Raw genomic sequence first — 27,718 nt, 5'->3', positions numbered from 1 at the left:
CCCNCCCCCCCCCCGACCGACTGACCAACCGACGCTTGCGGTGCACGACTCGGCTGAAGCCGTCGCTTGGGTCGAAGGAAGTCTGCCAACCTGCGACACGCTTTTTCAGCCCGACGTCCCTCGGAGGCGATTCTTCTTCTTCCATCCAGCTCAACTTTCTTCTCCTCCCTCCTAATCCTGCTGCATCCTTCGCATCCGCATCTCCACGGCACATGACTCGTTCTTGATACCCCCGACGGCCCGCCCATTGTTCCTTTCCCCGTCGTCATTCTCACTGTGCATGCCCAAAACCCTGACCCTGAAGGCTCGCGACATCCGATCGCCTTCAGCCCCAAGCCTGTCCGCGTCAAAGCCATCAACCATCTGTCTGCCAGACGCACTGGCCCATCCGGAGATACATCGAGACCGTTCGTGCAAGCTGCATCTGCTTGCGTTTTCATAATTATATATCCCCCCGTGCTGCTAGATCCGGAGAAACACCTGGTCGAACAAAACTACCTCTCTACCCGCCGCCACCCTGCGGACTGATTCTCATCATGAGGGAAGTCAATTTCAGTATCCCAAACGTCAACAAGGCATCCGTGGGCATCACGACCGCCTTGTATGACCGTCGAGCTCTCGATTGCACTTCGACCCTGCCGCTCATCAATTCGCTCAACCACCTCGCCTATCTCACGACCTCTTCGGCTCGTATACGTGATATCTTGACGGTCGATGGCGGCATCGAAAGGTTGGTCTGCATTCTCAAGGCAGGCCGGCATAAGGATATGATGGACATCTTCAAGTGGAACCTGGCTTTCCAGTGTGTCGTCAATATCGGCGTCCGCGGCTCAGAGAATGTCCGGACTCGAGTGGTAGAGGCCGACATGGTTCCCGTCATCGCGACCATACTCGACAATTACATCAAGGTGGTGGACAGATGCCGTGAGAAGGCCGAGGCCAAGGCCAAGGCTCTCGAAGAGCAGCGTCTGAACCACGGCACACATACAACCGACGCCAGAGGCTCCCCCAAGGGAGCTGCTTCATTTGGCAATCGTACGTCCCGATTCGAATCGGAATTCCGGGTATCGAGACGACAGCCTCCTCCCCCTTTGATTGACATCTCTGCCACCTTGGGTAATTCCCCATTGGCTGGCCCTTCAGACGCCATGGACGCCACTCCTACAGGGCCGCAATTTGCGGTCACATCTCCACCCGAGCGAACCACCTTCTCAGGACACAGGCACCACCACCACCATCACCATCATCATCATCACCGGGGCCAAGATGCTCGACAACACTTCTTGCCTCCGTCGCGCCACAGTATCCAGCCTCTCGCCACCGCAATCCCCTCTATGGATGCTGCAGATGGGTTCAACCTCAGGCCCGTGCGCGACGTGGACCGCCTACCATCCATGGTGCCCGGATTCCATGGCGGCGTTACGTCTCAGCCCGAGTCTCCCAGCACCCCTCTCCCTGCACAATTGCGATCACCTGCCGTTCGACCTGCATCCCAATCGACTCCGAATGTCCGATCGCGCAGAAGACCATCGATTCGACACCAGACATCCTTGGTGGGGGAACAGGAAGATCCCAGTACTGACAGCATGGCATCCGATGAATCTGGAGAGCCTGATATTTCCGGGATGAGCACGGCAGACATCCAATCGAGCGTCAACATCCAAGATATCAGTATGGATGAAGGGGATGATAGCATGCTCACGGCTGTCGAGACTCCGCTTGGCCTAACGACTCCCACGGGTTCCGAAGCTCAGGATGCAGGGACGTTTAACATCAGCCATCGCTCTGTGATGGATGGAAGCATGATGAACGACGCTACAACTCCTACAGCCCCCCCTATCGGGCTATCTCCTACTCCTGCTACAAACACTCCACCCACACTGCCGAATGCTACCATCCCCCGGTACCTCCTTGATAGACCAACCCCTACCAACGGTCAAGTCCTTGCGGCCATGCCACGGGACGAGGACGTCCTCCAGTCACTCCAACTTCTCGCATATGTTTCCAAATACTGCAATTTACGCTCATACTTTCAACGCTCCCACCTCGTCCCGAAGCTCAAGATTGGTCCGGAACTTCATCTCCTCGATCTAGATGACCCATCATCCGCTCCCGCCTCCTCCACTTCTCATGCATCGGCATGTGACTCGGAAGAGGAGGAGTATCTCCTGCCTGACGACTTTAACATCTTCCCCTTGGTCGAGAAGTTCACTGTCCGCCATCACAGCCAGGATATGCAATACTGGGCTGGTGTCGTTATGCGAAACCTATGCCGCAAGGATGACTCCAGAGGCGGGATTAGGCAGTGTGCATACTACCAGTGTGGGAAGTGGGAGGAATTCACAAGGCAATTTGCCAAGTGCCGACGGTGTCGGAGGACCAAGTACTGCAGCAAGGAATGCCAGAAGAGTGCCTGGGTATTCCACCGACATTGGTGTGTAGCTGCCTCACAATAGAGCGCATACAATCCAGCTCGTGGGGATGGAAAGAGGGTCAAGGAACAGAAGAGATGAGCTAGGAGAACCGATACCCGGCGCAAGCAGAGCTCAGCGCCATCCGCCCAGCAAGGCACGATTTTCTTAATTATAATGTCGACACCACCCCAATGCACAGCGCAAACATCACAGTAGAGGGCGAACTCCTCTACCCACCATCGAAATTCTCATTGCAATTACAATTCACATCTGCATACCGGCGGGCGTTACGAAGCAACTATCCCGATACCTTTGCCGCAGCGCTTTTCTTTTGTTAGCGACAAGATTACGAACGAAAGTATGAGCGACTCACCACGACAGCATGGAACCGCGAGCACAAGCACTTACGAGTTGAGTTTCTTGGTTATATTCTAGTGTTGCTTGGATCATTGCTTGGCTCAATAGGAATGGAGCAGCCTGGCTTCTATACCATGGCTTGCGGGTTGCACTTTCGGCGGAGACCCTGGCTTTTCTTTCCTTCCTCTTTTATTTTTATTCTCTGGTCATCCGAGGAGCGTGTGGAAGATGCACGAGTCAAGATGCCAAGGTCGATGTATATAAACATCATCTATGGACATATGGCTAGGCATGAGGGAGAGAGGAGCGGAGGAAGTAGCAGCGGCTTGGATGAAGCCATTAGTGATAGGATAGGCACGACACGTGCATGCATGGATACAAAGCGTTGAGTTGGATTCGATTGAATGAATGAATGCAAATGAACTTTCCCCTGACACGTGATTCTCTCTTTCTGTGTGTATACTCCACAGGTGTGTGTATATGTGGGGTAAGTCGGGGTCTCGGTAGAGTTGTAGCCTTCTTTCTTGATAGGGGGTCCTCTCCCCTGAGCCCCTTCTAATATATGCTGAACTTGGTAGGATCTAACACTGCTAAGAAGATGAAGAAGAAGCACAAAAGGGATAGAGATGGGAGAAGGCTTCAGGGCATGTATCAAAGATGATTTATAAGTCGATAGTAGCAGGTACAATCTAAACTTAAGCCGTCACGGCCTTCCCCTCCGTCTTCCCATTCCCATACAGCCCCAGATACGTCGCCTTCAACCGACTAAACAGATACTCATCCGCCGTCATGGCCCTCCTCGCCTCCCTCTCCTGCACACTCTCCCCCTCGGCCTCCTTCTCCTTCGCCTTCTCCCTCACCTTCGCACTCGGCACCGCCTCCAACACGGTCGTGCCCACCGGATGCGCAAAATATGCAATACTATACCGATCCGCGACGTCCTCAACGGGGAACACCACGCGATGCACCGTGCTCCGCAGCAAATTGTCTGTCCACGACGCCAGGAGATCTCCCGTGTTGACTAGGATCGGCGGGCTGGGATCGTGCTCTGTCGTGGGTGGCTGCACGGGGATGGGCGTCCAGCCGTCGGAACCTGGCGGCCGGATCTCGAGACCCGGTTGCCCGGGCCGTTGGAAAAGGAGCGTTAGGGAGCCGTAGTCTGAGTGGGCGCCGGCGCGGATGTCGATCCCCGGTTGGTAGTCGCTGCGGCTGAGGTGCGGGTAGTAGAGAAGGCGGAGGATGCTGGGGTTGGCGCCATCGCGGTGCCGTGTCGCGAACCAGGAAGAACCGCCGGCAAGAGGGTCGATCTTTTGAGGGATTAGTTTGGGGGAGGAGGAGAAAAAGGGGGGAGAGGAAGTACCTCGAGACCCAGGCCGAAGAGTGTTAGGACTTTCAGGACTAGCTCATGGCAATACTTCTGGAACTGGTCGATCTCGGCTTCGTGATCGACGAGGGAAGCAGGCAGCGGCTGCTGGGCTTTCCCATCCACGAAGCCTCCTATATTCATGGCTCTGTGATGTTTATGAGCCGGGTGCTGTCTTGCCATGGGGGTTTTGGGATGGCTTACTCCTTGAAATCGCCAACCTGGATATCCATGGTGTTAGCTTGGGAGTGCTGGGGAGTGGAAAGGGGGGACTAGTGAGTGCCTGCCCTTTGGTTCTTGACGTCTAACGTCTCCGTCTGCATGCCTCCCCAGCCGCGATTCTGGACATCCGTCAGCTGCTTCCTCCTTGTCTAGGTAGGTTCAGGGATCTATCCCTACCGTCTCCGTAATCCTGCACTTCTCCTTCTCCTCAACGGGCGAGGAGAAGAACTGCTTGGACTGCGAGGAGAGATAGATTAGTTGGCGTTCTTTTCAAAAACGAGGGAGTTCGGGGTGGTATCTTACGAGCTCGAACATGCGGTCGATTGCCTCGACGGGGATGTCCTTCCCCTCATTCTTGATATACACGAAGCCGTATGTCGCCGCGGCGTCTACTAAGGCCCGGCCGACTTCGAGTTCTGGTAGGGTCCCGGATATGTCGATCACGGGGACTTGGCTTGGATGGCCGGTTGAGGACGCCATTGCAGTTATGTAGTACTCTTTGGGGTTCAATTAGAGAGCTGTGCAGGATGGGTGACAAGTAGAGTACTAGAATTGGCTGTTCAACCGGAGCGTCGTCCAAGATATGTACATGGAAATAATAGATAAGGGGCAAGAATGGGTGGAATGCGGGATGCGGGATGCGGGATAGGGGGGCGGAGGGCGGAGGGGCCCGATAAGTGGCTTCCATTGATAAGAGGTCGCGAACCATCACGTGATGCCAGTCCCACCGCCGTTGAAACCAACGTTCAACACTGCCAGGCCTATCACAGGTGCGATGTGCAGCAAAAGAGCTGCTCCCCCTTCCACCCACACCATGAGCGAGCTATCACGTGATATTTTACAGGAATTTTGTTGCACATCGCAATCTTCAACGTTGGTCTGAACGGCACCAAGATTAGCATCACGTGAAGACATCACATGACTAACCGAACCCTCCCTGCAGCGGCGCTAAGCCCTATGGGACTGTGGCTGGAGCTACCCAAAAGAGGAATGCGACGAGGCTCTGCTCTTCGGTGAACCTCATCTCGAAGCTCCTCCTCTCCTCCGCATTCTCTCCAGCTCACCTCTCCCCGCCCGTCGACCGGCAGTCTACCTTCGACCATCGCTTCCGTCTCATCTGCACGCCGTCTGCCATCTCCCCCCCCCTCCCATCTGTCGGCCTCCCTTTTCTCGCACAACTGCCCCCCTAGTTGTGTCTTCCCGCCGCGCGAAAGCTCCTCCTCCTTGGGTCCCACGAACCCCGCGTCCCGTCGAGCTTTAGGGCTTGTCTTCGTCATTGCCCACAGTTACTGCCTACAGTCACCATCAGCGTCACTGTCTACTGCCGTCGTCGAATCTGCCTCGAACACCCCTGCCATTTGGACAGGTTAAACTAGATCGAACCCGCAACTCCCTTTCGAAAGAACGAACCTTTGACGTCCACGATCATTAGACAGCGAAGCATACTGGGAAGGAACGCTCTCCGTCAACATGCCTTGTAAGTCCCATCTGTCATCTGTCCTCTGTCATCTCTCCTCCCCCCTCCCCTACTCTCTTCTCTCCCATCTCCACCTCCCCCCAAACCCCAGATCTCCCCATTCCTAGATTCCCCAAACACAAACACCAGCTCCCATTGCACATCACAATGGACGAGTACTCTTCCTACTACCTCAATGGCTTCTATGGCATCCCCCTCACTGCTGTGCGCGCGCCCATGTACGATCCGCAGACGAATGAACTACACTATGCCACCATCGAGGACCTGCTGCGGCTCAATTATCCCTGGGAGCCCATCGATCCCACCGTGCGCATCTACAACTGGATGGATGCCCAGGACCTTTTTAGCAGTCTTGGATCGCCCGGTGTTGGGACTCCACAGCTCGGCGGAGAGCAGAGGCAAGACTATGGCTGGAATGCTAACAATACTCCAGCGTTCGACCACGATTACTTCATCGGCTCGGAGATCAAGTAAGCTTCCCCTTCTCTGCCGGTCCAACATCCATTGCTAACATTCTCTCCAACAGCTCCATGCCGCTCGCCGAGATGAAGAATGCAAAGATAGGCGTCGAGGCTACACACTATCTCCAGCGCATGATCGATGAACCGCCTGCTCACGAACCTCTCCTTGCAGCTCTCGGAGGATCCCCCATCGCTTTGAGACAACACATCGAAGAAGAATTAGATAGGTGGAAGGAGCATCAGATGACTCCACTATTTGTCTTCGAGGGTCAATCCACCGTTGGCAAGGAAGAGATCGCCCTGCGCAACGCAAGGGCTGCATTGACCAAGACCCAGACTGCGTGGGAGCTTTATGCCGAAAATCAACCTAGTGATGCTGTGAAGACCTTTGGATCCTCAAGTATGACCCTCCTTCCTGGGGCAAAGCAGAGCACTAACCGTGGCCAGACGCTGTCCGAGCTCGAGATCTATATCCACTTCTGCAAGAAGTCCTCGCTGAGCGAAATCTATACTTCATCGTCGCCCCATTTAGTGCTTGCGCGCAGGTGATGTCCTTGCTTTCCTTCTCCCGGATCCTCTACTGATGTTTAGTAGCTCGCATACCTCGAAGGCCTCGATGAAGCATACATCGATGGCATTATGGGTTCTCAAGAGCTTCTCCTCTATGATATCAACGACGCAGTCATCTCTCCACCATCTGCCTCCGATTGGGAGAAGAAGGCCTTCACCGGCGTCTTCAGATCTGACCTGATCAAGAAACTCAACATTACTCCCGACATGTTCGCTGACGCACTCCTGATGGTCGGCACATCATTCCTGCCCCCTTTCCCTCCTCTTCAAGACGACAGTATTATCACTCGGCAACCCTTCTCTATTCTAGATGCGGTGAACCTGCTTAGAACTTCGGAAAAATCCATCACCAACATGTGCGCTGCATTCAGCGATATTTTGCAACTTCGAGACCCCAAGTGGCTTGACAAATTCCGAAAGGCAAAGATGGGTGTCAAGCATTGTGTGAAGGTGCATGTAGATGGGTCAGTCCAAATCCGAGAATACGACAGTCTCACCTCAGATAATGTCGAATATCTTGGCTTGCAACTGCCGCCCGAGCTCTACCACTACCTGTCGAAGGCCTTGATTGGTCCGAGACTAATGAATTGCTTTGGCTCTCTCGAATCAATAGTCTTTCCTACGCTTGACGGTGTTCTCTCTGAGGAGTATCGACACCTAGTCACAAATTCATTGCTGCCTTTGAAAGAAACAACGGCGGCCCTAATCTCATCTCGAATACACCGAGGATTTCAATATAAGAACATCAACATGAAGTTTTGGTTCGATCCCAATCTCAAACAAGAACTGGTCCATCGCACGGTCGTTGCACCAACGAATCAGAAGGCTGACAGGTGGGGTGTCCGTGACGATGAGCTCAAGACTCAGCAGACCGCCACCTCGACATCTCCGGGAACATTTTCGTTCGCCGTCTCATCATTGCAAGAGAAAGACTTCCCGGGTAAGACAATCTCAAAGACCGTCTCTGGGTTGGCAACAAAAGCCGAACTGTCGTCAAATGCAATCTGGCGACTACTCCACCTCAGAGGCTATATCAACGATGAGCATGAGTTGACAGGTTGGGGCAAAGCCCTTGCAACCACCCTCAAAAAAATCAGACCCGTAGTCAAGGCGTATAACGATATTCACCATCTTGAAGAGGCAGCATTTCTTGCTTTTGAATTGATACGCTTTGACAATCTAAATTCGCGAAACCGTCACCCAGAACTCATTGGGGGTCCTTTGCGTGGCTCCGACGAGGACAAAGCGAATTGTATCCTCATCGGCCGGACTGCTTGTCTTCTCAAACTTCGCCACAAGAATATTGGCTATACTGGACCCCTCAGCCAAAATTTCCTCTCATTCTACTCCTTAATTAAGTCTGTGCGTGAGGCGGATAGGGACATGCTAGAAGCTATCATGGCATCAATGTTTTTGAGCAACCAAGCAAGTCGCAATCACGATTTTGATGATCTCGGTCGAAGGCAAGTGTTCCTGTTTGAATTTTTGTAGCTCGGCTGACCATGTTAATAGTCTACCATTGGCTACGGATATCAATGTCGGGCTTGGTATTGCGGTCAAGACTTATCTCGATGATTATCTCAAGCTCGATACCACTCCGGAGCAACGATCAGAATTAAAGCGCTCTTACGCAGACAAGTTCCTCCCAAACAGCGTGAACATCGCAGAAGACCTGGATGTAGCGTTTGATTTCTTTGAGGCATTGTACGAGGGTGTGAAGACGTTGGGCAATGAGATTCCCGAAGGAGACAAGGAGGCTTGGGATGGGGCAAAGGCCTACCTTTCCAAGAGAAGATGAGCGTGAGGGGAGGGTTGGGCGGCAGCTATTTTTGAGAGCCAGTATCTCGGATAGGTATGGGTTATCATACCAGCCGGTATGTTTATGGAGGGCTTGATTGAGCTCTGCGTGGAGGATATTGTGGATCGTTCCATGAACATGCATTCCCGGAGAAGAGAAACTCTGAGACAAATGAGGGCCAATTGATTACCAAAACCCTCAAAAAATAAAATAAATGTCGTCAACCCGGCATCATCAGCGACAGCTCCAGGTGATCAATCTATGTGAAGCCCCTCATATTCCCCCGAAGTGCGGGCTTGCCGGTATGGTGTAGTCCTCCGGGAGCATAAGCAGTGCTGACTTCATTACTGCTGACATTACTCTCTTTGATAACGAGTCAAAAAAGAGTTGCGGCAAGGTGCTTGTACCTGCAGCGAAACGACATTCAGATTAGGACTTCGCTAGCCGCATTGAGAACTCTCCTCGCAGCTTCAAAATTTTGGGTACGAGCTTCTTCAAAGTTAAGTGTTTGCACTGTATTTGAGATTAGTTCTATAGATTGGTATAAGTTCACGGCCTTAACTCAGCATGGAAGTTCACTTTTACTTCCTTTAATTACGAGTTTTCATCTATCATCGTGAACTTGAAATCAATCGCTCTCCCTGCTTTAGCAGTCATAGGCTTTGTTATAGCTTCACCTAAGGGTATCGTCTCAATAGATCCTTCTCTTATCTGCCGCCTCCCGCCTTCCGCCTACAGGCGTCCCTGACGGTATCAAAGTCGATAGAGATGGCGCTGTGTTGGGTCTTTTGAAGAGTGAGACGTTGTTAATTGATGGTGGCTCCTGAACGCCGATTGCGAGTTTTGCGTTGGCGGGAAATACATTGGTCATTGAGGCGAATAGGAGGATCTGGAGATTGGAGCTGGCAGAGGTGGTGGTTATGGGGAGGGGAAAGTTTTATTTGTGATTTTGCGGGTTTGGTCTGGGGTTTGGTCTGGGGTTTGCGAAGGGAGGATAATGTAGGATGGTAATAGACATATAACCATATCCCCAATTCTCGACCTCATGACTATATATACAATTTGATTTAATCTATCTTCTATAACTTACTATGCCTGTTCCGTTCCCTATCCCTATTCTCCTGCGCCATCCTTAGGAGAGCATACAAACTCTGAACCCTCGGCATTTCCAGCCCCTTTTCCCTAGCTATCCGAATCGGATTGCCCAGAATTACCTCCAGCTCCATCCTCTTCCCCTGTTCCCAATCCAGAAGCATACTGGGTTTACTCCCACTCGTATTCTTCTGCGTACTCTTCAATATCGCCTCCGGGCTCGCGAACTCCTCCGGCAACGGCGTACCCAACACCTTCGGCGCCGTCGACAGCACCTCCTCCATGATGCCCTTCAAATGCCTATACAGTTCGGGATCCATCGCCATCGCATTATTCGTCGATCCGCCCGACAGCACCGCCGACGGATTCATCGACGCATTAATCGCGATCTTATGCCACCTCACCATCTGCAACTTCGCATGCGAATACTCCTCCGCATCCGCCACCCCTCCTGCACGCAGCAGCTTCACAAACTCCCGATTCTTCTCGATCGCCGCCGCCGTCGTCTTCTCCTCCCCCGTCTCGCTCAGATACGGCCCGATGCTGATCCGCGTCCATCGATTATGCGCGATGATCCCCGGCGCTGTCTGCGCTGCGCTCACAACGGTAACTGCGCTCAGCACAGTGGCCCCAGGAAAGCGCTTCACGTAGGGATCCTCAACGCCGAGGCCATTCTGCACCAGAACGATGGCGGTACGGCCCTCAGTCACCAAGCCCTCTAGGATCGCGGAGTCGTCGCTCTCGTCAGGCAGCGCTTTCGTGCTGACTACGATGTAATCCCATGCTATGCGGGCGTCGCGCGCAGCTTGCGGACTGGCGAATGTGTGCTGCGGTGTGAAGGTGTAGGAGCCGTATTTGGGGGATGTGATGCGGAACCCGTGGCTAGCTACCGCTTTGTAGTTGGAGCGGCAGATGACGGAGACGTTGATGGAGGGGACGACGGCGAGGCGCGAGGCGTAGAAGGCTCCGACGGCGCCGGCGCCGACGATTAGGATGTTAATGGACATGGTGTTGTGGTGGTGGTGGTTCTGCTCTTTTGCGAGTCGAGTAAGTCGTCATTGAGGTTCGGGGATGGGAGCCTCGGCTCGTTTGGAGCTAGCGGCCCGAGTCCGCGGGGTCGATTACATCTTGCCTCTAGAAATGATGTCTTCCCTTCTTCTTCGTAGGTACATGGGAATTGAGACAGAAGAGCCTGCGATGTGAGTGACGCGCTCTTGAAGCAGAATTTTAATATGTAAAGCTTTCAGCACGCTGATTACGAGCCTCAATGTGTTGCGTGCCTCAGCTCGCGGATAATACGTACAAGCATCGCGGCTATCGCCCCTCATACAATGGAGGGAGGCGCTTATCCCACATCGAAGCTAGACCTATCCCGATCCCAACTGAAACCTGAACCCTGATCTTCGACAACTTAACCAAAATAAACAAAATCTTATATTCACGTCACCTCTCAACGAATTGTCCAGACGGTTCGGGTCTAGTTATTTATCCCGGGGTAGAGATAGGAGACGGTTGCAGGTAGATCAGCAGAGGATCTAGAGAATTATCATTTCATGAAAGCTTTATTGGTAGAATCATCAACTGGGGGTATCATTCATTCATAAGCCGTACTCAAAGCATTTATCAACCCCATATCCCGCGTATCACACTATCCTTGTGCCAAACAATCCGAACATTCTCTTCCATCTTTTGCCATCACCTGCATTGGCCTTGGATGGATCTTCCTCGTCAACTTTAATCCCGTATTGTCTGATACAACAAGTGAAAGGTTTGTTCTTGACAGCCGGAATTGAGGCCGGTAATCCTGCCTTGGTCGTGGAGCTGGTGGACTCCTGTTCTTGCTTGGCGCTGGGGTCTCTGTCTGGGGACCTCTGATGCGGTACCTCGTTTTCGTCGTCACTGTCTAGATTTGGCTGGTCACCAACCTTCCGCCGTGGCTCAGGCGCTGAGGAATCTGGGTCCAGAGAAGATGGTGGTAAGGATTTCGTATCATCTGCGCCTTGTTGCCGCAAGAAAGCTGACTTTTGCTCCTCGAGGTCACCCCACAAGATGCACAACTGTTCCTTGACTTGACGAAGCGCAGTTCTATCTCCTCGAAGACTGGCACGTGTTAGTTTGAAACAGTAAGTGAAAGCAACCGTTCAAGGTCTTACTTCGTGGCGTCTATACCCAACAACCCTTGCGCGTTATGGTTATCAACCAGCAACCACATTCGCTCTTTCGGAGATTTTGGATCGGCATCCTCCACTTCCAAGGCGAATCTCCATTCCCATTTTTTCGCGAACCCATTCCCGCTTTTGAAGACACGCCTGTCTTCTTCCACATCCGTGTCTTCGCCACCACTGTAATCCGAGAGGATATCGTAATCGCTAATTCGACGTCCAACGGAAAAGTCTTCGACCTTGTCCGGAAAATATCCGACCACTCGGACGTTTGCTCTGTATTTGCCAACGTCGAAAGGCGAAACAGCTTCTCGGGGAGCTTCAGTCCCCAGAAGGATGGTGGGCCTTCTGAGAATAACGTGAAGTGGGAGAATTGGCTGGTCAGGGTAGCTGCATCGTACTGTGCATAGTTTTAGTATTGATCCTGCCTTTTCCTTGGTTCGGTCAACTTACTGTTTTCATTGAGATCAAACTTCTTGGCTACTTTGGCTTCAAAAGTTGCAGCTTTCCCTTCCGCTGCAGCTCGACGTGCTTGACGACGTAGCTTGCTGTTCTTCTTCGAGTGTTCCATGTCATCCAGCTTTCTTTTACCTTCTAATCCTGCAGCTTTGTCAAGAATATCCTGTTTCTGCTTCTCGAACTTTTGGTTCCACTGGAGTTTGCGGGTAAGTGCCTCCTTCCAACGTATGTCGTCTTTGTCTTCCGATCGTTTCAGAACCCGAACCCGAACCTTCTCTGAAGAGTTAGGGTCTCCTCGCAAAAAGCCCTCCAAACAGTCTCCCATCTTGCCGAAGTTGATATAAACGTTCTTCAATAGTACCCATTGCCCGGCCTCCACATTTTCACGTACAAACTCGGCATGGGCATCAAACAAGGTAAGCTGAATAGACATCTTTCCATAAGGGCCGGGCCAGTCGTTGTTCTTTTTCGGCCTGGTTCTGATGTATCCAAATTCATCCCCGTCACGAGGCTCGACGGTCTCTCCGCCACCCCATTCATAGTTGTAAAAGCGACTATGCGCAGTATAATCTGAGATATAGAGCGTCGACCCTGATGAGCCATCATATTTTCTAATGACTTCGCCTAGGATATCGTAAAAACATTCAGGCTTAACATCTTTCAGGAGACTGTATTTGTCCTTCACGTTCATGGCTTGCATGGACTTCATTTCAAATTCTTCATTCGAAGGCAAATTAAGCTCACTGACCTGGCTATTAGCCCAAACCACATAGCTCGTTTCGACGGGCGTAGGATGGCGGCAAGTGAGTTGGGGAGTTGATTGCCATGGAGCGCGAGAGTCTCTAGGTAGTGTTGGTGGTATCTTCGATGCCGGCATTACATGGACTTCCGTGGCATAGCTCGCTAGGAGGGATACTTCGCCACTATACATCTGAGCCTTGTAGTTGTGAGACAGGCACTTACAGAGAGCTTTATTTGACCTACCCTTGCATTCCGGATGAGTACAACATCAGATACACCCTGTATCTTAGGCATTCTATCCTCTGGCCAAAACATTATGACTTTAAGGCCCTCTGACCCATGAGTCGAATAATCCTTGATCTCAATGGTACATTTGAAGTCTTACAACCCTTTAGTATACTCCGTGAGAGTTTGGGAAAACCACGTACCGGTGCCTCTTGTTTTATAGGGTGGCCGATAATCTTTGATAAATCCGATGACGTTAAACGTCATAGTTCCCGCCTTGAGCTTGTCATTAGGAGTGTCCAGAATTGCTGCAACTGTTTGAAATCCTGGGGGTAGAGATGGGGCCGAGCTGGAAGGCTCCGGGGAGCCTTGAGCGCTCATCTTCTCGGATGGTGCCGAGACGCACACTGTAAGAAGCTTGAGCAGGCCAAACTATATGTGGGTAGTGTTAAACAGCTCAAATCTAGAAGTTTGGATATTTGCAGCAGCAGTCTGACTTGGCTCTACCTTCTCTCATGCTCAGGACCCTGAGACTAACGCGTTGCTTTCTCTCGGGAGACGCGTAGGCGCTAGAGCGTTAGACGCGGCTTAGTCATTTTCGCTTAGTGCACCCTTTCCCGCTATGCCCGATAAGACGCCGCTCTTTGATCTTTCGTCAAAGTTCAATCGATCCCACTTCATCATCCTCCACCTACCTTCTTCCTACCCTCAACCCCACCCCTCTCAGCTTGAGGACCGTTCAACCCTCATCTCTCGCCCTACGGGAATATATCACACCATACTAAACACGCATCAGAATCAGCAACGATGGCAGAACGTTACATCCCCGAGCATCGCCGTACTCAATTCAAGGCGAAGAACACCTTCAAGCCCGAAGAGTTGAGACGCCGTCGTGAAGAGCAACAGGTAGAGATCAGAAAAGCCAAACGTGAGGAGAACCTTGCGAAGAGAAGAGGTATCACAGGCGGCGACGGATCTGCTCGACTTGGCGCGTCGCTCGGCGCAGAGGCAGACAGTGACGATGACACCGTACCCACAGAGAGCCAGGTAAGTCGATCACACATATTTGTTACTCGACTACTCCCTTCTAGAAGGACACCTTCACTTGTTGAAGATTGGTCTAGAAGCACGATGAGGTCGCTGTTCTTCATTCTGTATCCCCTCTGTATTATCTCTGTTTTCCCCTCTGTTTACTTTTATCTGGTGGGGCGCTGTCTAGCGAACAACTTTTTCGCTCTGTCATTTTGGACGCCACCAGCAACTTCCATGCCCCTCGTGTTTATCGCGGCACAGGCGCTCCGAATTTTGTTTGCAATACTTCGCCTTGTTACTTACAATGCTGACTTTTTGTAAATTAGTTGAACGAAGACCTCCCCCAAATGGTGGAAGGTGTCTTCTCTGACCAGATTGATCTTCAAATCCAAGCAACCACCAAGTTCCGAAAGCTGCTTTCAAAGGAACGCAACCCACCAATCGAAGAGGTCATCAAGACCGGAGTAGTCAGCCGCTTCGTCCAATTTCTCAGATCACCTCACACCCTTGTGCAATTCGAGGCGGCGTGGGCTCTCACAAACATCGCCTCAGGTTCAGCCCAACAAACACAGGTCGTTATTGAGGCCGGTGCTGTCCCCATCTTCGTTGAACTGTTAGGTAGTCACGAGCCAGATGTCAGAGAGCAGGCTGTCTGGGCTTTAGGAAATATTGCTGGTGATAGCCCACATTGCCGTGATTATGTTTTGAGCTGTGGTGCTCTCAAGCCCCTCCTGGCCCTCTTGGGTGATAGCCGCAAGCTGAGTATGCTCCGCAATGCCACCTGGACTCTCAGCAATTTCTGCCGTGGGAAGACCCCGCAGCCTGACTGGAACACCGTGAGAGACCCGCCAATCTATAGATGTGATGACAAGCTCACATATTCAGCAGATCTTCCCCGCTCTGCCAGTCCTGGCTAAGCTCGTTTACTCCCTGGATGACGAGGTCTTGATCGATGCCTGCTGGGCCATCTCATATCTTTCGGATGGCGCTAATGACAAGATCCAAGCTGTTATTGAAGCTGGTATCCCTCGTCGCCTTGTAGAGTTGCTCATGCATGCGTCTACCTCGGTCCAAACCCCTGCCCTCCGATCCGTCGGTAACATTGTCACCGGTGATGATGTCCAAACTCAAGTCATTATTAACTGTGGTGCCTTGCCTGCACTGCTATCTCTCTTGAGTTCTGGAAAGGATGGAATCCGTAAGGAGGCTTGCTGGACCATCTCCAACGTCACGGCCGGGAACTCCACACAGATCCAGGCTGTTATCGATGCCAACATTATCCCACCGCTTATTCATCTCCTCTCCAATGGCGACTTGAAGACCCGCAAGGAGGCTTGTTGGGCCATCTCGAACGCTACCTCTGGTGGACTACAAAAGCCAGAGCAGATCCGCTACCTGGTCAACCAGGGTTGCATCAAGCCTCTGTGTGACCTGCTCTCTTGCCCCGACAACAAGATCATCCAGGTCGCCCTCGATGGCCTTGAGAATATTCTGAAGGTCGGAGAGATGGACAAGGACGCTGCTGGCGCGGGCGAGGAAGCCATCAACCGCTACGCCCTGTTCATTGAGGAATGCCAAGGCATGGAGAAGATCCATGATTGCCAGACCAATGCCAACGAGGAGATTTACATGAAGGCATACAACATGATCGAGAAGTACTTCTCGGACGAGGACGAGGCAGATGAGACTGTTGCCCCAACCGGCACCGGCCAAGCCTTCGGATTCGGTACCAACGGTCAACAAGCTGGCTTCAACTTTGCCAGTGCTAACGGTGGCGACTCGATGGATATGTAAACCTGCAGCCCGCCGCTATCATATCCTCCATCCTGCTTCGACAGGTGTGGTGAGAAAACAAGGGGGAATACATGACGGTGAATCTTTCGCTATCTTGGTCACATCCGTTAAAAGCTAAAGCATATTTTCGCGGCGGGTGGGGGGGAAAGGGGGGGGGGGGGGGGGGCTGAGTGCGTAGGGGAGGTCGTGACCGATTCGACAATGTGAATTGACAACTGCAATTAGAAGGACGTATGTGGTTGTTCGCAAAGGAAGTACCCTGCGACATCACATTCGGCGTTTAGTGTTTTCATGAATTTTATGGTTTTTTTTATGGTTCTTTTTTTTTTATGGCGAGACATGGTAGCTTGAAAGCTCCTGATCTCTAGAGGGGATGCTGAGATATCCAACCGTTGTGGATAGTGATTTTGGTGAGTATGGTCGCTTGAAAGCTCCTACTCGGATGCAGATGCGGAAACTTGGCACATGGTCGTGAACCCTGTGAATAGAGCTTCTCGTAATGAATGAAAGAAAGTCCCAATGAGTAATGTGTTTATGTTTCATGTGAAATGTTATCATGGAGGCACGTCAGAGGTCGTCTAAAGTCAGTCTCCATGCGAATCTGATATCTTCTCATGAAGTGGAGGGATAGTTGTCCCTTACTCTTAACGTTCCAACTCCCCGCTCGCATCTCCAAACCTACACACAGCTCGTATCCATATCCGCATATCCGCCAACCTCTACATCTCAACAAAGGTATATCATATAATTTATATTCATTCATTATCATTGTCATTATAGCACACCCCCCCTTCCCTCTTTCAAAGCCAGTAAAACGGATAGAGCCAGTGAAAACAATAGGAAGATTATCTATCTCGTTAATTTCTATCACAGCGTGCTGTTCTCATCTCGGGATTTCGAGATTTGGGATCAGGTAGGGTAAGGCAGGGTAAAGAAGGTGAGAAGGAACTACTATTTATGTATCTATCTATCTATTTGTATTATTATTTATTCTGTACATGCATGGGGAACGAAAGAGTGTATATATATTTAGAATCTAGAATCCAACCCGTATAAATCGAGATGTTCACCCCCCCCCACCCCCGCCAACTTTCTCTTCCCTCCCCTCCTCTTCCCTCGTCTTCCCTCTCAAGACTGACAAACAAAAAACAAACAAACAGATATGTATGTAGATAAAGATCTATATAAACAAACAAACATACAAGTATGCAGAGAACAGAAGGCTCGTACGAAGAATAAATAGTCCAGTCCAGGCCAGGCCTTCAAACCCTTCTTCCAAAATCCCTGGTTCAAACCACCCGCATCATCATACCCCGTGAATCTTCTTCTCTCCTTCGAACATTCTGATTCGATTCGTTTACTGCAGATACAGGCCTACCACATGTTACCTCACGGAGGGAGTTCTGATGATGTGCTATATAGATAGGTATATAGCTTATATATAGTACAGTACCTCATATCTTAGTCGTGAGTGAGCAGTCGGACTGACTAGGTATTCTGAGAGAGAGAGAGAGATAGATAAATAGATAGGTTTTGCTAGCTGAGATACAACGCGAAATGCCTACCGCGCTTCCAGAAGAATTATTTATTCCAGCTGATGTGATGATGGCCTGCCGACAAGCGACTCGTGCGCTAAATTCAGGAGAGGGGGGGTATTGATCCAATATTGGGTGGGTAGTGGAGGGCGTGAGATAGATAGATAGCATGACTATGGCTGACTTGAGTGCCTGCCTGCCTCACGGCGGGAATTTAGATTCTGGTGGGTTATTGAAACGGGTTCTCGCCCGAGGTTTGATTGATTGTCCTGGTGCTTTCTTTTCCTTCATAGGAGGATGGATGGATGGATGCAGAGAATACCTACCTACCAGGGAAGAGATAACGACGACGAAAAACGAATAGATGAAAAACTTTCAATTGACCCCCAAACAACAGAGGGAGAGGTATCTAGTTTCTAGGATTATATATGTATATATAAACAGACGGACGGAGCTTTCGGTGCGTGTTTCTGGAAGGCACACACGAGGACAGGGCAAAAGAAAAAAGGAAAATAGCAGGGAGGGGGGGAATAATAAAAACAACCCGAATATGGTGAAAACTCTCCCCATCCTCTGATGAAAACTTCGTCGCTCTCGAAGATTCTTACAATGATATAGCTGGCCCGATCGGCTCTCCTTCCACATTAAGTCGGGCTTTACTTCCGCTACTCATCTTAGACTTCGTGGATTATTCGTCTGCGTCTATCATCATCTACCGGTCCTCTTCAAGGAAGCCCATGATGGCCTTGATGCCTCCTGGTCCCAGGCCGCCGTGCGGATAGCAGACGTAGACAGGCTCATCAAATGTGCCCATTTTCTCTCTGAACTCCGACTTGTTGGTGAGCTTGAATTGCTTGTTGATCGTCTCGTAAGCTTTCTTCAACATCTTGACCTTCTGCTTCCCGAGGTTTCGGCCACCCTCCAGTGTTGGCAGTGCACCCGTGCCGAAGGTGACCTGCTTGGTCTCCGGGTCCGAGATGCTGATCTGCTTCATGGCGTACAGGATCAAACTCTCGATTGTTCCGGATGGGGCATTGGGGAACTCAAGGGAGAACTTCACTTGGTACCCATTCTGTGGACTCAGCTGGTGGAGAACACAGATGGCGTGGATGGTACCGTCAGGCCCTTGGGCGTAGTAGTACCGACGATGTTCCCTATCAACCCAAGGTCTGATCTGCGTCAGGTGGACCTGGGTCCCCTTGCGGCCAGCGTGCCAATCCTTGACCCGTGCGTCAACCTTCTCCTTGAAGTCATCAGGAATTGGTTGGTTTGCTGGGATCTCCATGTTCTTGACGCCCTCCTTCTCAGCGTGCCTGACCTTTCGCGCAAGATCGTTATCTTTCAGGGCCGGGTTGTTCCGCGGATCCGCGCGCTCTTCCGCGATACATCCGATGGTTCGCCACTGGAATTTCTCGCCGAGGTATTCTTCGACGTCCTTTCCAACAATCATCCAGATAGGCTTCTTGTCTTTGTGCTCCGATTTCAGGTAGCTGAGATACGCAGATACGACCTGTGGGAGTTGACTCTTAGCACACAAAGGAGTGCCGACTGAAATGAGGTAGCTGCCGTGAATGACATAGCCCTGCGCAGCGCCAGTGGATGGGTGGCGCCAGACATTGTATCGTTGGTCGAGCCATGAGGTGTTGGCTGCATCACCATAGTTGGCGATGAGTTTCTCGAGAGGTTGAAGCTGGCCCTTGTGGTCCCCGTTTGCGGATTCTTCGTCTTGTCGCGAGAGGTATTCTTGGTTTTCCCAGGGCGGGTTGGTCGTGGATGCATCTTCGTGTCGGAGCTTGGCAACGGGTGGTTTAGCGGGGAGAGACTTGGGATCGCGAGGGTAGAGAGAGGCCAATCGGATGTTACCCAGGTTGAGGAAGAGATAGGTGAGACGCTCCAGTCCAATACCGCAACCTGCGTGCGGGGGCGCTCCCCAGCGGAATCCTTCCAGGTATTCAGCCATACTATCGGGATTGATACCTTGCGCCTTGATCTTCTTCTCCAGGAATTTCGACTCGTGAATACGTTGCCCACCGCTCAGGATCTCTTGTCCCCGCATGAAGATATCAAACGAGTTGGTATATCGATCATCGTTGGGGTCTGGCATTGTGTAGAAAGGTCGTGCAGAGGCAGGGAATTTGTCAAGTATGTAGTAGTCGGTCTTGTACTTCTCTCTCACGAGTGCACCAAGACGGATTTCGGCCCGAGTTGCCAGATCCTCCAGAGGGGATGGAGGCTTTCCATCCTCGTCCACCCAACCATCATCGATCAGCATCTGGACACCCTCCTTGAAGGGGATGCGGGGTGTCTCCTCCAACCACAGCACCTTCTCGTGGGGATAGAAATGTGACAGAAGATCGATCTCTTTCTGATAGCGCTCGTAAATCCCTTTCCACAAGTGCTTGAACATGTTATCGATAAGATCCAACGCTTCATGGTAGTGTTCTTCCAAGGCCATCTCGAGATCCAGCCCAGTATATTCTGTCAAGTGTCGGGGCGTATTGCTGTCCTCGGCGCGGAAGACGGGTCCCACCTCGTAGACCCTTTCGAAATCGGCAGCTATACACATCTGTTTCGCAAGCTGAGGGGATTGAGCGAGGAATGCTTGACGACCAAAGTAGTTGACTTCGAAGACACTGGCGCCTGATTCTGTTGCGCCGCCTTGAAGCTTGGGGGTATGGATTTCGATGAAGCCTTGGGTATCGAGATACGAACGGAAGAGGTTGCAGATGCCGGATTGGATGCGGAAGATAGCTTGAGAAGGCGCGGTTCGAAGATCGACGATTCGATTGTTCAGTCGTACTCTCTGAGGCAGCGATCGGGGTTTTCTCAAGATGTCTACGCTACCTGTTGGATTATTAGCTGAGGGAAAGGGGTTCGACCGGCCAGCACACTCACTACGACTTAAGAGATCCTGGGAACGCCGCGATATATCTTCCGATGCACGTGGGGACAAGGTGGACTCTTCCTCGGCCTCGTCGCCCTCCTCGTCGACCTCCTCTTTATCCCGGTTGATATTCTCGGCATCGTAGACTGAGAAGGGAACGTTCTCCGCCAGGTCAGCAACCTTGTGGATTTCATAGACTTCGAACTCGTGGGTATGGATAGTCGCATTCTTGACTCGCTTTGGGGACTTCCGAATCTTTGCGTGCACGATGACGATGGTTTCACTGGGATAGCGCTCCACGCTTCGAATCATTTGTTCTGAGATGGTACCGTTCGGCCCTTCGCCTGGGACCTTGGTTAGCAATGCGCTGTGGATATTCTGATGCGCAACATACCTCCACCGTCAGTGTGGGGCTGGAAGCTTTGCAAGACTCCCTGCACGGTTATGGTCTGTTGTCGGAACACGATGAAGACGAGCTTCGCGCTCATGCGCCGAAGAGTGTGGATACGCGCACGGAAGGTAATAACCTGGCCCTCCGCTTCTGCAGATCACATCAGCATACGTTCGGACCCGTTTGAAAAGGAGGGGTTTCTGCGCGGCGGCTACTGACTTGCGAAGTCCAACTCCTTGAAGAGCGTCCTCTTCTCATGGTTCCGGTACTTGCTCATATTCATACTGAAGGGCCGGTACAGCTTCGTAATGTCCTCGGGCCCTTCCTTCAAGAAGTTCTCTGATTCAATCCTGGCCAGCTGCTGTCGCCTCTTCTGCTCGAGCTTTATCCGCTCCTTGTCCATACTGCGCCTATACCTCTCCTCCTGGATCAGGTCGCGACTCCGTCGCCGTGGGTCGGGTGTGCTGGTGCCGCTGGCGGGCCCGCTGCCATTTGGGACCTTCTCGGTGGAACGAATGGGAGAGCCATTGCTTGCGTCTTCTTTGCCGGGGAGGGTATCGCTTGAATTGCTGGCCGAGTTGTTGCTGAAATCCCGCAACTTCCGGAAGGGCTTTTTGAGGAACGACATTTCGGTGACGGAGGAGGGAGGGATGGAGGAGAGAGGGAGCAATGGGGAGGGGGTGGGGAGGTTAAGTGGTATCTATCTGGGGGGTGGTGGAGTGGCGATGGAGCGCCTTTGGACGATGTAAGCGGCTGAACAGCGGGTTGTTGTATACGGACAGCGGCGAGTAGTACGGAGAAGTAAACAAAACAGCGCGACTACTTAAGTAATATCAGCTGCCGAGGCCTATCCCGTTCAGCGACGATGGCGGGGGGGCTGGCGGCGCAGAGTAAGGTATATTGCTGGCGGAACGGGCGGAAGCAGGACGGGGAGCCCGGGGGGGTTTGATATGGGGATGGGTGAACAACGAGAGAGAAGGAGATGCGAAGGAGAGAAAGAGAGGATGAGATGGATGGATGGAGAGATGGAGGAAAGGGGAGAGACGGGGTTGACATCATTTCCTGGGTGATGCCGTTTCATTTGTTTCCTGTTCCTTTGCCATTTTGCCTTGTCTCCCGCTCTTTTTTGCCCTCTTTTTTTTTTTTTCCTCTTTTTCCTGGCCCTCTGCCCTGGAACCATCGGCCCCAAATCTTCTTGTCCCGCCCTCCCGAGTCCACCCTCCCACGCCCGGTAATCACGAGTGATTCACGACGAACCAACGAGATGGATCGACGTCGCATTACGATACGGGGATTAAGACAAGGAGTGGTTTGCTGCATTATTGGAGTGCTAGCAGGAGATAAGGCCAGTTACGTAGGGATAAGGGATGTATAAAGTTGTATAAGTCGACGCGGTACATTGAGAGCAAGTACCGCGGGCCGTGTCATTAAGCTCTCTATTGGCAATGGAGGACGCCGGGGCCAGGGGGTACTCAGGGCCAATGTCTTATGCCTCATAATGAACGGGGCCATAAAGGGATAAAATCAGAAAAAGGTACCTTAGAGCAAGTACCGGCGCCGGACGTCATACGGCAAAGGAGATGGCCTGGCCAGCCTGGCCTTCGGTAGCCAGTGGCCCTAGGCTGAGAGAGGAATAGCGGGCTAGGTGCCGACGGCTGAGATCACCTGACGCGACTCGTGCGGGGGGCAACCGACGGCACCACGGTCCAGGGCAACGACCTAGATGGTGTCCTTGGATTTAAGGCATGAACAAAAGATAATGAATGACCTTATATTCAAGGCATGAACCGAAATGAAATGATAACCTTGGATCCAAGGCATAAGCCAGGCATCGAACTCCTCCGATGAAACTGCGCACCTGTCCCCTCCCACCAGCCCGACACGCTACTCGAAATGACGCACACACAGCCTCGCACTTCCAATCCCCCGTCGCAGCGCCGGCCACGGACGGCCCTCTCCCGTCACGGTGTCAAAGCCCCTTTGGCCCCTTTGAAGTTTGGCCCCTTCGGCCTTTGCCCTCCGTGCCCATCGTCTCACCCAACCACACACAGCCAATGACCGTCGCCAATGCCCGCCCTGTCGCAAAGGGGCATCTCCCCAAGACACCTCCCTCCTCCCACTTTGTCCAAGACTCCCCCAAGAACTTCCAAGACCTCGCGACATCCCCTCCAAGAGCCCTCTCCTCTCGTTAGGCCCCTCACGATCCAATCGCCCAACACCAATTCGCAGATGTCTCCGTCGCCCGTGTTGAGACCCTGAGCCACCCAGGCCGCGCACGCCAAGCAATTCACCCCCCCCGGCTTGCGTATGCCCCCCCCGGAGCATATCGTGATCCTTAAACCATCCATCTCCTTTTGCTTTATCTATCTGCCAACCTCACCCCCCACCTCTTCTTTCTCTCCTCCCTTCTCTCCCTTCTCTTGACCTCTCTCCCCTCTTCCCTCCCTCCTCTCCCTCTTCTCATCCATCTACCCTCGCCTCTCCCAGGTCCTCTCCTCATGCCTCGCTCCTCATGACCTTCAACGCATGAGTATCCCTGATACTCACAGGTGCCTTTTCATGAAAGCACCAATATGGCGGGCCCTGATGGCCGTGGGCATGAAGTTCCACCACTTCGCTGACCCCAGGCCGCCCTCCCCCGACTTCAAGATCGTCATCCCTTCGCGCCTCTCTCCCCGCGGCGGCACTTTCAGACTCGTCTTCTACGTCCCTGCCGCGTACTTCTCCGACGAGGATGACACGCGCTTCCCCGTCGTCGTCAACTTCCACGGCGGCGGCTTCACCCTGGGCACTGGCACTGATGATGCTCGATGGGCCGCTTCCGTTGTCCAGGCCACCGATGCCGTCTTCGTGAGCGTCGAATACCGTCTGGCCCCCGAATACCCCTTCAGCGTCGGCGTCGAAGACGGCACAGACGCCCTCATCTACCTCGCGGCGCATGCTGAAGAGTTGCGGCTCGATCCACACCGGATGGCCCTCTCAGGCTTCTCAGCAGGCGGTAACTTCGCCTTCACCGTCCCCCTCATGCTTCACGATCTGCGGAACGGCGCAGGCAGACGCACGCTCAATCAGCCTCTGACCATCCACGACGCGCCCTCTTCCTGGTCCCTCCGTCGTCCCCCCTCTTCCAAGACGCTCCGCCATCCCCCCTCCTCCATGACCCTCCGCAAGGCCCCAACATCCCATTTACCAACCACCCAATTCCAGTCCAGCTCGACCCTCTCCCTCCCACGCCCTTACGCCTCCCGCAACATTAGTTCTAAGGGCTCGGTCGTCAAGCTCACGGACCTGGAACCTACCGTGCTGGAGATGGCCAACCAACTCCCTGACCTGACCATCCTCTGCATTGTCTCATTCTATCCCGCCGTAGATTTCCGCCGCAGCCGCGCAGAGAAGCGTGCCACCAACCCAATGCCAACCACGAACCTCTCCCCCTCCCTCACCAACCTCTTCGACCAATCTTACCTCACCCCTTCCGGCTGCGACCTCTCCGACCCCTACCTCTCACCAGCTGCTGCCTCCGACGACTTCCTCCGAGACGCCTACCCCGAAGACATCGTCCTCTACACATGCGAATACGACATGCTGAACGCGGAGGGTGTCGCCTTTGGCGAGCGCCTCAGCAGCCCCGCCATTGGGAAGACCGTTCACGGCGGCCTAATCCGTGGCGTGCAGCACGCCTTCGACAAGAAGCCGAACCCGATCTCCTTCCCCAAGGCGGCGGACCAGTGCTACGCCGAAGCATGCGCCGAGCTCAAGCGCGTCTTCGGCGGCCGCAGCTCAGTGGATGACCGCCGCCAGCTGGAGCAAGATTACGAGGTCTTCCGCTTCGACGGCGAGGAGGAGGGCGACGTGGTCCTGGGTGAGGGAGGATCAGTGGGGACGAGAGTGTATAGCAATCATAGTTACATCGAGAACACGATAGAGGAGGAGACGACGGAATTAGAAGAAGAGCAAAAACGACAACGAGAACAAGAACAACAACAACAACAACAACAACAACACCCGGATAGAATAATTAATGCCAAGGGCAAAGCCGCAGTGCAATGGAGGGGTTGGAGGAGGCCGGGCCCCATATCCGAGAGCGCCCCTTAATGCCATGCTTGCACGCATGTATGTTATGTGTACACGTTTAGAAACGGCTTTCTTTTTTGTTTATAGATGTTTTCTTCCAAAAGAGAGAGAGAAGAGAAAAGAAGAGAGAAGAAAGAAGAAAGAGAAGAAAAGAAAAGAAAAGAAAAGAAGAGATAGGGAAAGAGAAGATATATCTGAGCGGCATATTGAAAAAATGGGCCTCTTCTCTACCTATCACTATTACCTACCTACCTACATACCAATCCTGGTTCCCTCCTGAGGGGTAAGGAAACGACAACATAACGATATACTTAATTCTTCGTCATCATCATCTACAATGTTTGTTTTGCTGCGAGCTTTTGATCCTTGATCCATTCTTTAATATCTACCTCTTTCCTTGTCGGATATATATACTTCTTGAAAGGAGAAGACAACGCTCGATCGACGGTCCTTATACGATGTGTGCGATCGTTGCATACCAGCAGCCCGCCGAGCTAAACGCCAAGCCAGCCCATCCACGCATTCCCAATGCATAATTATTAATATCATAATTGAACGACGCCGGCCCAGCGATCTATTCATCCTGTCCTCCCAAACGAAAACCCCCATTCTATTCCCCATATCACTCCTCTCCGGACCAACCTGGTTCACCACCGATCAGCCATCATGGCCGCCCACTCGAGCAACTCTGCAAGGCGCTCGGAGACGGGGCGCGCGCGCGGGATCTCGTGTCCGGCGCCGTGGTCGAAGGTACGACGCATGCTCGAGTCGCAAAAGTGCGCTAGTGTCACGCTGGCTGGGAACCGCGGGTCGCGCGCGCCGTAGACGTGAACCGTCGGGATGCGGATGCGGAGCTCGGGCTTGACGAGGGAAAAGTCGATGCCGAAGATGTTGGTGGGAGCTGTGGTGGGTGCTTCGGAGGATGAGGAGGAGGGAACTGAGTCGAGGGAGTCGAAACCGGCGCCCCACCGCTCCCTGCCTTCTCTGAGGATCGCGGCCGAGGAGGCACGCGCTTCTAGCTGCGCTTTCGAGCTCGAGTCCCAGTCGCGCGCCTCCTGCGTGACGTTCACGCCAAGCTCTTCGACGACGTCGAGGGGTACACCGCCACAAATGAAGATGGCGACTTTGAACAGTGGGGGCTGGGACGGCTGCTGGGCTTGCTGGTACAGCAGGAGTGAGGAGACTAGACTACAGCCCTGGGAGAAGTTCATGACGCCGTCGTAGGGGCCGTGTTCTGGATGAGACGTGTTAGCGGGCTTTTTCTGGTTGCTTGGGAAAAGGGGGTGTTTGAATGAGAAGGTGGATGAGTGATATGAATGAGTTGAAATAGAGGGGTTTTCCCAGGGAAAAGGATCAGGAGCCTCCTCCCCCGTATTCTCATTTCCCCTGTTGAGGAACAGACACAGACAAATACATACCTTTGACATAATCAAGAAGCCATTGATGACCCTTCTTTATAGACTCCAGCGTGAAATGCTCATACAACTTATAATACGGCGGCGGATAGAAGAGGTCGATCCCCGCCGCGGCCGAGTCTGGAAAGGGGCCATCGATGAAATCGAATTCAAACGTCTCTGGGAGAAGTTTTCGAAATGCCGCTGTAAGTCTGTTAATCTTCACACCCTCCCCTTACATCGAGATGCGGGACGGGATGGAGGTCAAATACCGGTCTGTGATTGGAAGATCCGCGCACTGGTGCCCTTCCCATGAAGGCAGAGGAAACGCATTGCCGATATATCTCACTTGAAACCTCTCTCTTCACTCTCTAATACCGAATTCTCAGAACAATGCTGCAATGAAACGAGCCACGAACTTGTGAACAGTAAACAAAACTCCCACGAATCGAGAAAAATAACGGAAGCTTGACCGGCGGACTTGTGTCTTAAGGCAGGAACAACCCTCCGTCACGTGGTCCCGGATGTCCGCTGGGTCATGTCTCGGAGTCCGTTGGGCTTTCTCTTTTATCGCCCGGTTTGGCAGAAATTGCATGTGAATTGGTGAGTTTATAAAGAGTTGATACTGTATAAGATGCTCTTGGTTGTGCAAGATTCTGTCTCCAAGACTCATGTCTGAGCCTCTGCTCTCAGCCGAATAAGAAGAAGGTGAGAGAAATTATTCCAGGCAAGGAAGTGGATATCATAGACCAAGTGGTACAACAGTATGCAAGACAAAGATATTGCTAAGTCGTGAGATGCTTTAGTAGGTAGAGTATGAGCGTGCAGTTTTCGTGAACGGGCTCACCGACCTCCCTCCGGCCTCGCCCATCAGGATCTCGCCTCAAGGTTCAAAGGTTCGTCTTAGAAGGCATCAACAAGACATAGCGTTCCGGTACACAGCACTCTGGGTTGTATGAGACCGCAGGGCGGCAGCGGGACATGCACAGATAAGATGCACCTATGCGGCTCTTTCACGTGAATACACCCAAGACTGAAGTTGGAGGACAGAAGGTTCTCTTCCATCACCAACGCTCTTAAGCGCCCATCAAGCTCAAGTTCCAATCAGCCCTCGACACGAATTTTCTATTTCTTCACCCTCACGTTGGAGAACTCGCGACGTGTTACGGCTTTCGAAACAGTGCACCGACTGCTGTCGCAGAAATCCTCGCTAACCTCTCCAACGTCACATCTCCCTCCGCCGGGCTTCTGCGCGCACAGCAACTCCAACATG

The 27,718-nt window shown here is 52.5% G+C and overlaps 9 protein-coding genes across 9 annotated transcripts; 3 read left to right on the top strand and 6 right to left on the bottom strand.

The window, feature by feature from the left end:
* Positions 1-536: 536 nt before the first annotated feature.
* On the top strand, positions 537-2,456 carry M430DRAFT_106295 (hypothetical protein; the record flags this gene model as incomplete). Its single annotated transcript, XM_024861072.1, has 1 exon — positions 537-2,456. The coding sequence occupies one exon, from the start codon at positions 537-539 to the stop codon at positions 2,454-2,456; it is 1,920 nt and encodes a 639-aa protein (XP_024718868.1).
* Positions 2,457-3,301: 845 nt separating this feature from the next.
* On the bottom strand, positions 3,302-4,992 carry M430DRAFT_143290 (hypothetical protein). The gene is made up of 6 exons (XM_024862809.1): positions 4,660-4,992; positions 4,534-4,593; positions 4,422-4,475; positions 4,339-4,355; positions 4,132-4,282; positions 3,302-4,078 (listed from the first exon to the last, which is right to left on the bottom strand). The coding sequence occupies exons 1-6, from the start codon at positions 4,834-4,836 to the stop codon at positions 3,467-3,469; spliced, it is 1,071 nt and encodes a 356-aa protein (XP_024718867.1). The 5' UTR covers positions 4,837-4,992; the 3' UTR covers positions 3,302-3,466.
* Positions 4,993-9,086: 4,094 nt separating this feature from the next.
* On the bottom strand, positions 9,087-10,761 carry M430DRAFT_20790 (hypothetical protein; the record flags this gene model as incomplete). The annotated part of the gene is made up of 2 exons (XM_024864369.1): positions 9,087-9,175; positions 9,753-10,761. The coding sequence occupies 2 exons, from the start codon at positions 10,759-10,761 to the stop codon at positions 9,087-9,089; spliced, it is 1,098 nt and encodes a 365-aa protein (XP_024718866.1).
* A 507-nt stretch (positions 10,762-11,268) lies between these two features.
* M430DRAFT_143282 (hypothetical protein) lies at positions 11,269-13,760 on the bottom strand. The gene is made up of 5 exons (XM_024862808.1): positions 13,545-13,760; positions 13,360-13,496; positions 12,370-13,312; positions 11,908-12,316; positions 11,269-11,854 (listed from the first exon to the last, which is right to left on the bottom strand). Exons 1-5 carry the CDS (start codon positions 13,720-13,722, stop codon positions 11,398-11,400), a joined length of 2,124 nt encoding a protein of 707 aa, XP_024718865.1. The 5' UTR covers positions 13,723-13,760; the 3' UTR covers positions 11,269-11,397.
* Positions 13,761-14,008: 248 nt separating this feature from the next.
* On the top strand, positions 14,009-16,167 carry M430DRAFT_68044 (hypothetical protein; the record flags this gene model as incomplete). Its single annotated transcript, XM_024869324.1, has 3 exons — positions 14,009-14,388; positions 14,700-15,209; positions 15,262-16,167. The coding sequence occupies exons 1-3, from the start codon at positions 14,149-14,151 to the stop codon at positions 16,165-16,167; spliced, it is 1,656 nt and encodes a 551-aa protein (XP_024718864.1). The 5' UTR covers positions 14,009-14,148.
* Positions 16,168-18,268: 2,101 nt separating this feature from the next.
* M430DRAFT_262050 (hypothetical protein) lies at positions 18,269-21,782 on the bottom strand. The gene is made up of 3 exons (XM_024865361.1): positions 21,197-21,782; positions 20,981-21,127; positions 18,269-20,930 (listed from the first exon to the last, which is right to left on the bottom strand). Exons 1-3 carry the CDS (start codon positions 21,603-21,605, stop codon positions 18,415-18,417), a joined length of 3,072 nt encoding a protein of 1,023 aa, XP_024718863.1. The 5' UTR covers positions 21,606-21,782; the 3' UTR covers positions 18,269-18,414.
* Positions 21,783-23,536: 1,754 nt separating this feature from the next.
* On the top strand, positions 23,537-25,072 carry M430DRAFT_52080 (hypothetical protein; the record flags this gene model as incomplete). Its single annotated transcript, XM_024868271.1, has 2 exons — positions 23,537-24,839; positions 24,903-25,072. The coding sequence occupies 2 exons, from the start codon at positions 23,537-23,539 to the stop codon at positions 25,070-25,072; spliced, it is 1,473 nt and encodes a 490-aa protein (XP_024718862.1).
* A 653-nt stretch (positions 25,073-25,725) lies between these two features.
* M430DRAFT_76183 (hypothetical protein) lies at positions 25,726-26,778 on the bottom strand (the record flags this gene model as incomplete). The annotated part of the gene is made up of 3 exons (XM_024869557.1): positions 25,726-26,285; positions 26,470-26,649; positions 26,718-26,778. Coding segments are annotated over 3 exons (801 nt in total), but the record flags the coding sequence as incomplete, so codon positions are not given.
* M430DRAFT_262018 (hypothetical protein) lies at positions 26,609-27,233 on the bottom strand. The gene is made up of 2 exons (XM_024865359.1): positions 26,718-27,233; positions 26,609-26,657 (listed from the first exon to the last, which is right to left on the bottom strand). The coding sequence occupies exon 1, from the start codon at positions 27,116-27,118 to the stop codon at positions 26,831-26,833; it is 288 nt and encodes a 95-aa protein (XP_024718860.1). The 5' UTR covers positions 27,119-27,233; the 3' UTR covers positions 26,609-26,657; positions 26,718-26,830.
* Positions 27,234-27,718: the final 485 nt, after the last annotated feature.

Source organism: Amorphotheca resinae (genome assembly GCF_003019875.1).
Source record: "Amorphotheca resinae ATCC 22711 unplaced genomic scaffold M430scaffold_9, whole genome shotgun sequence".
Lineage (NCBI taxonomy): Eukaryota > Fungi > Ascomycota > Leotiomycetes > Helotiales > Amorphothecaceae > Amorphotheca > Amorphotheca resinae.
The sequence above is the reverse complement of the archived record's forward strand: the minus strand, read 5'-3'. Positions and strand labels throughout refer to the sequence as shown.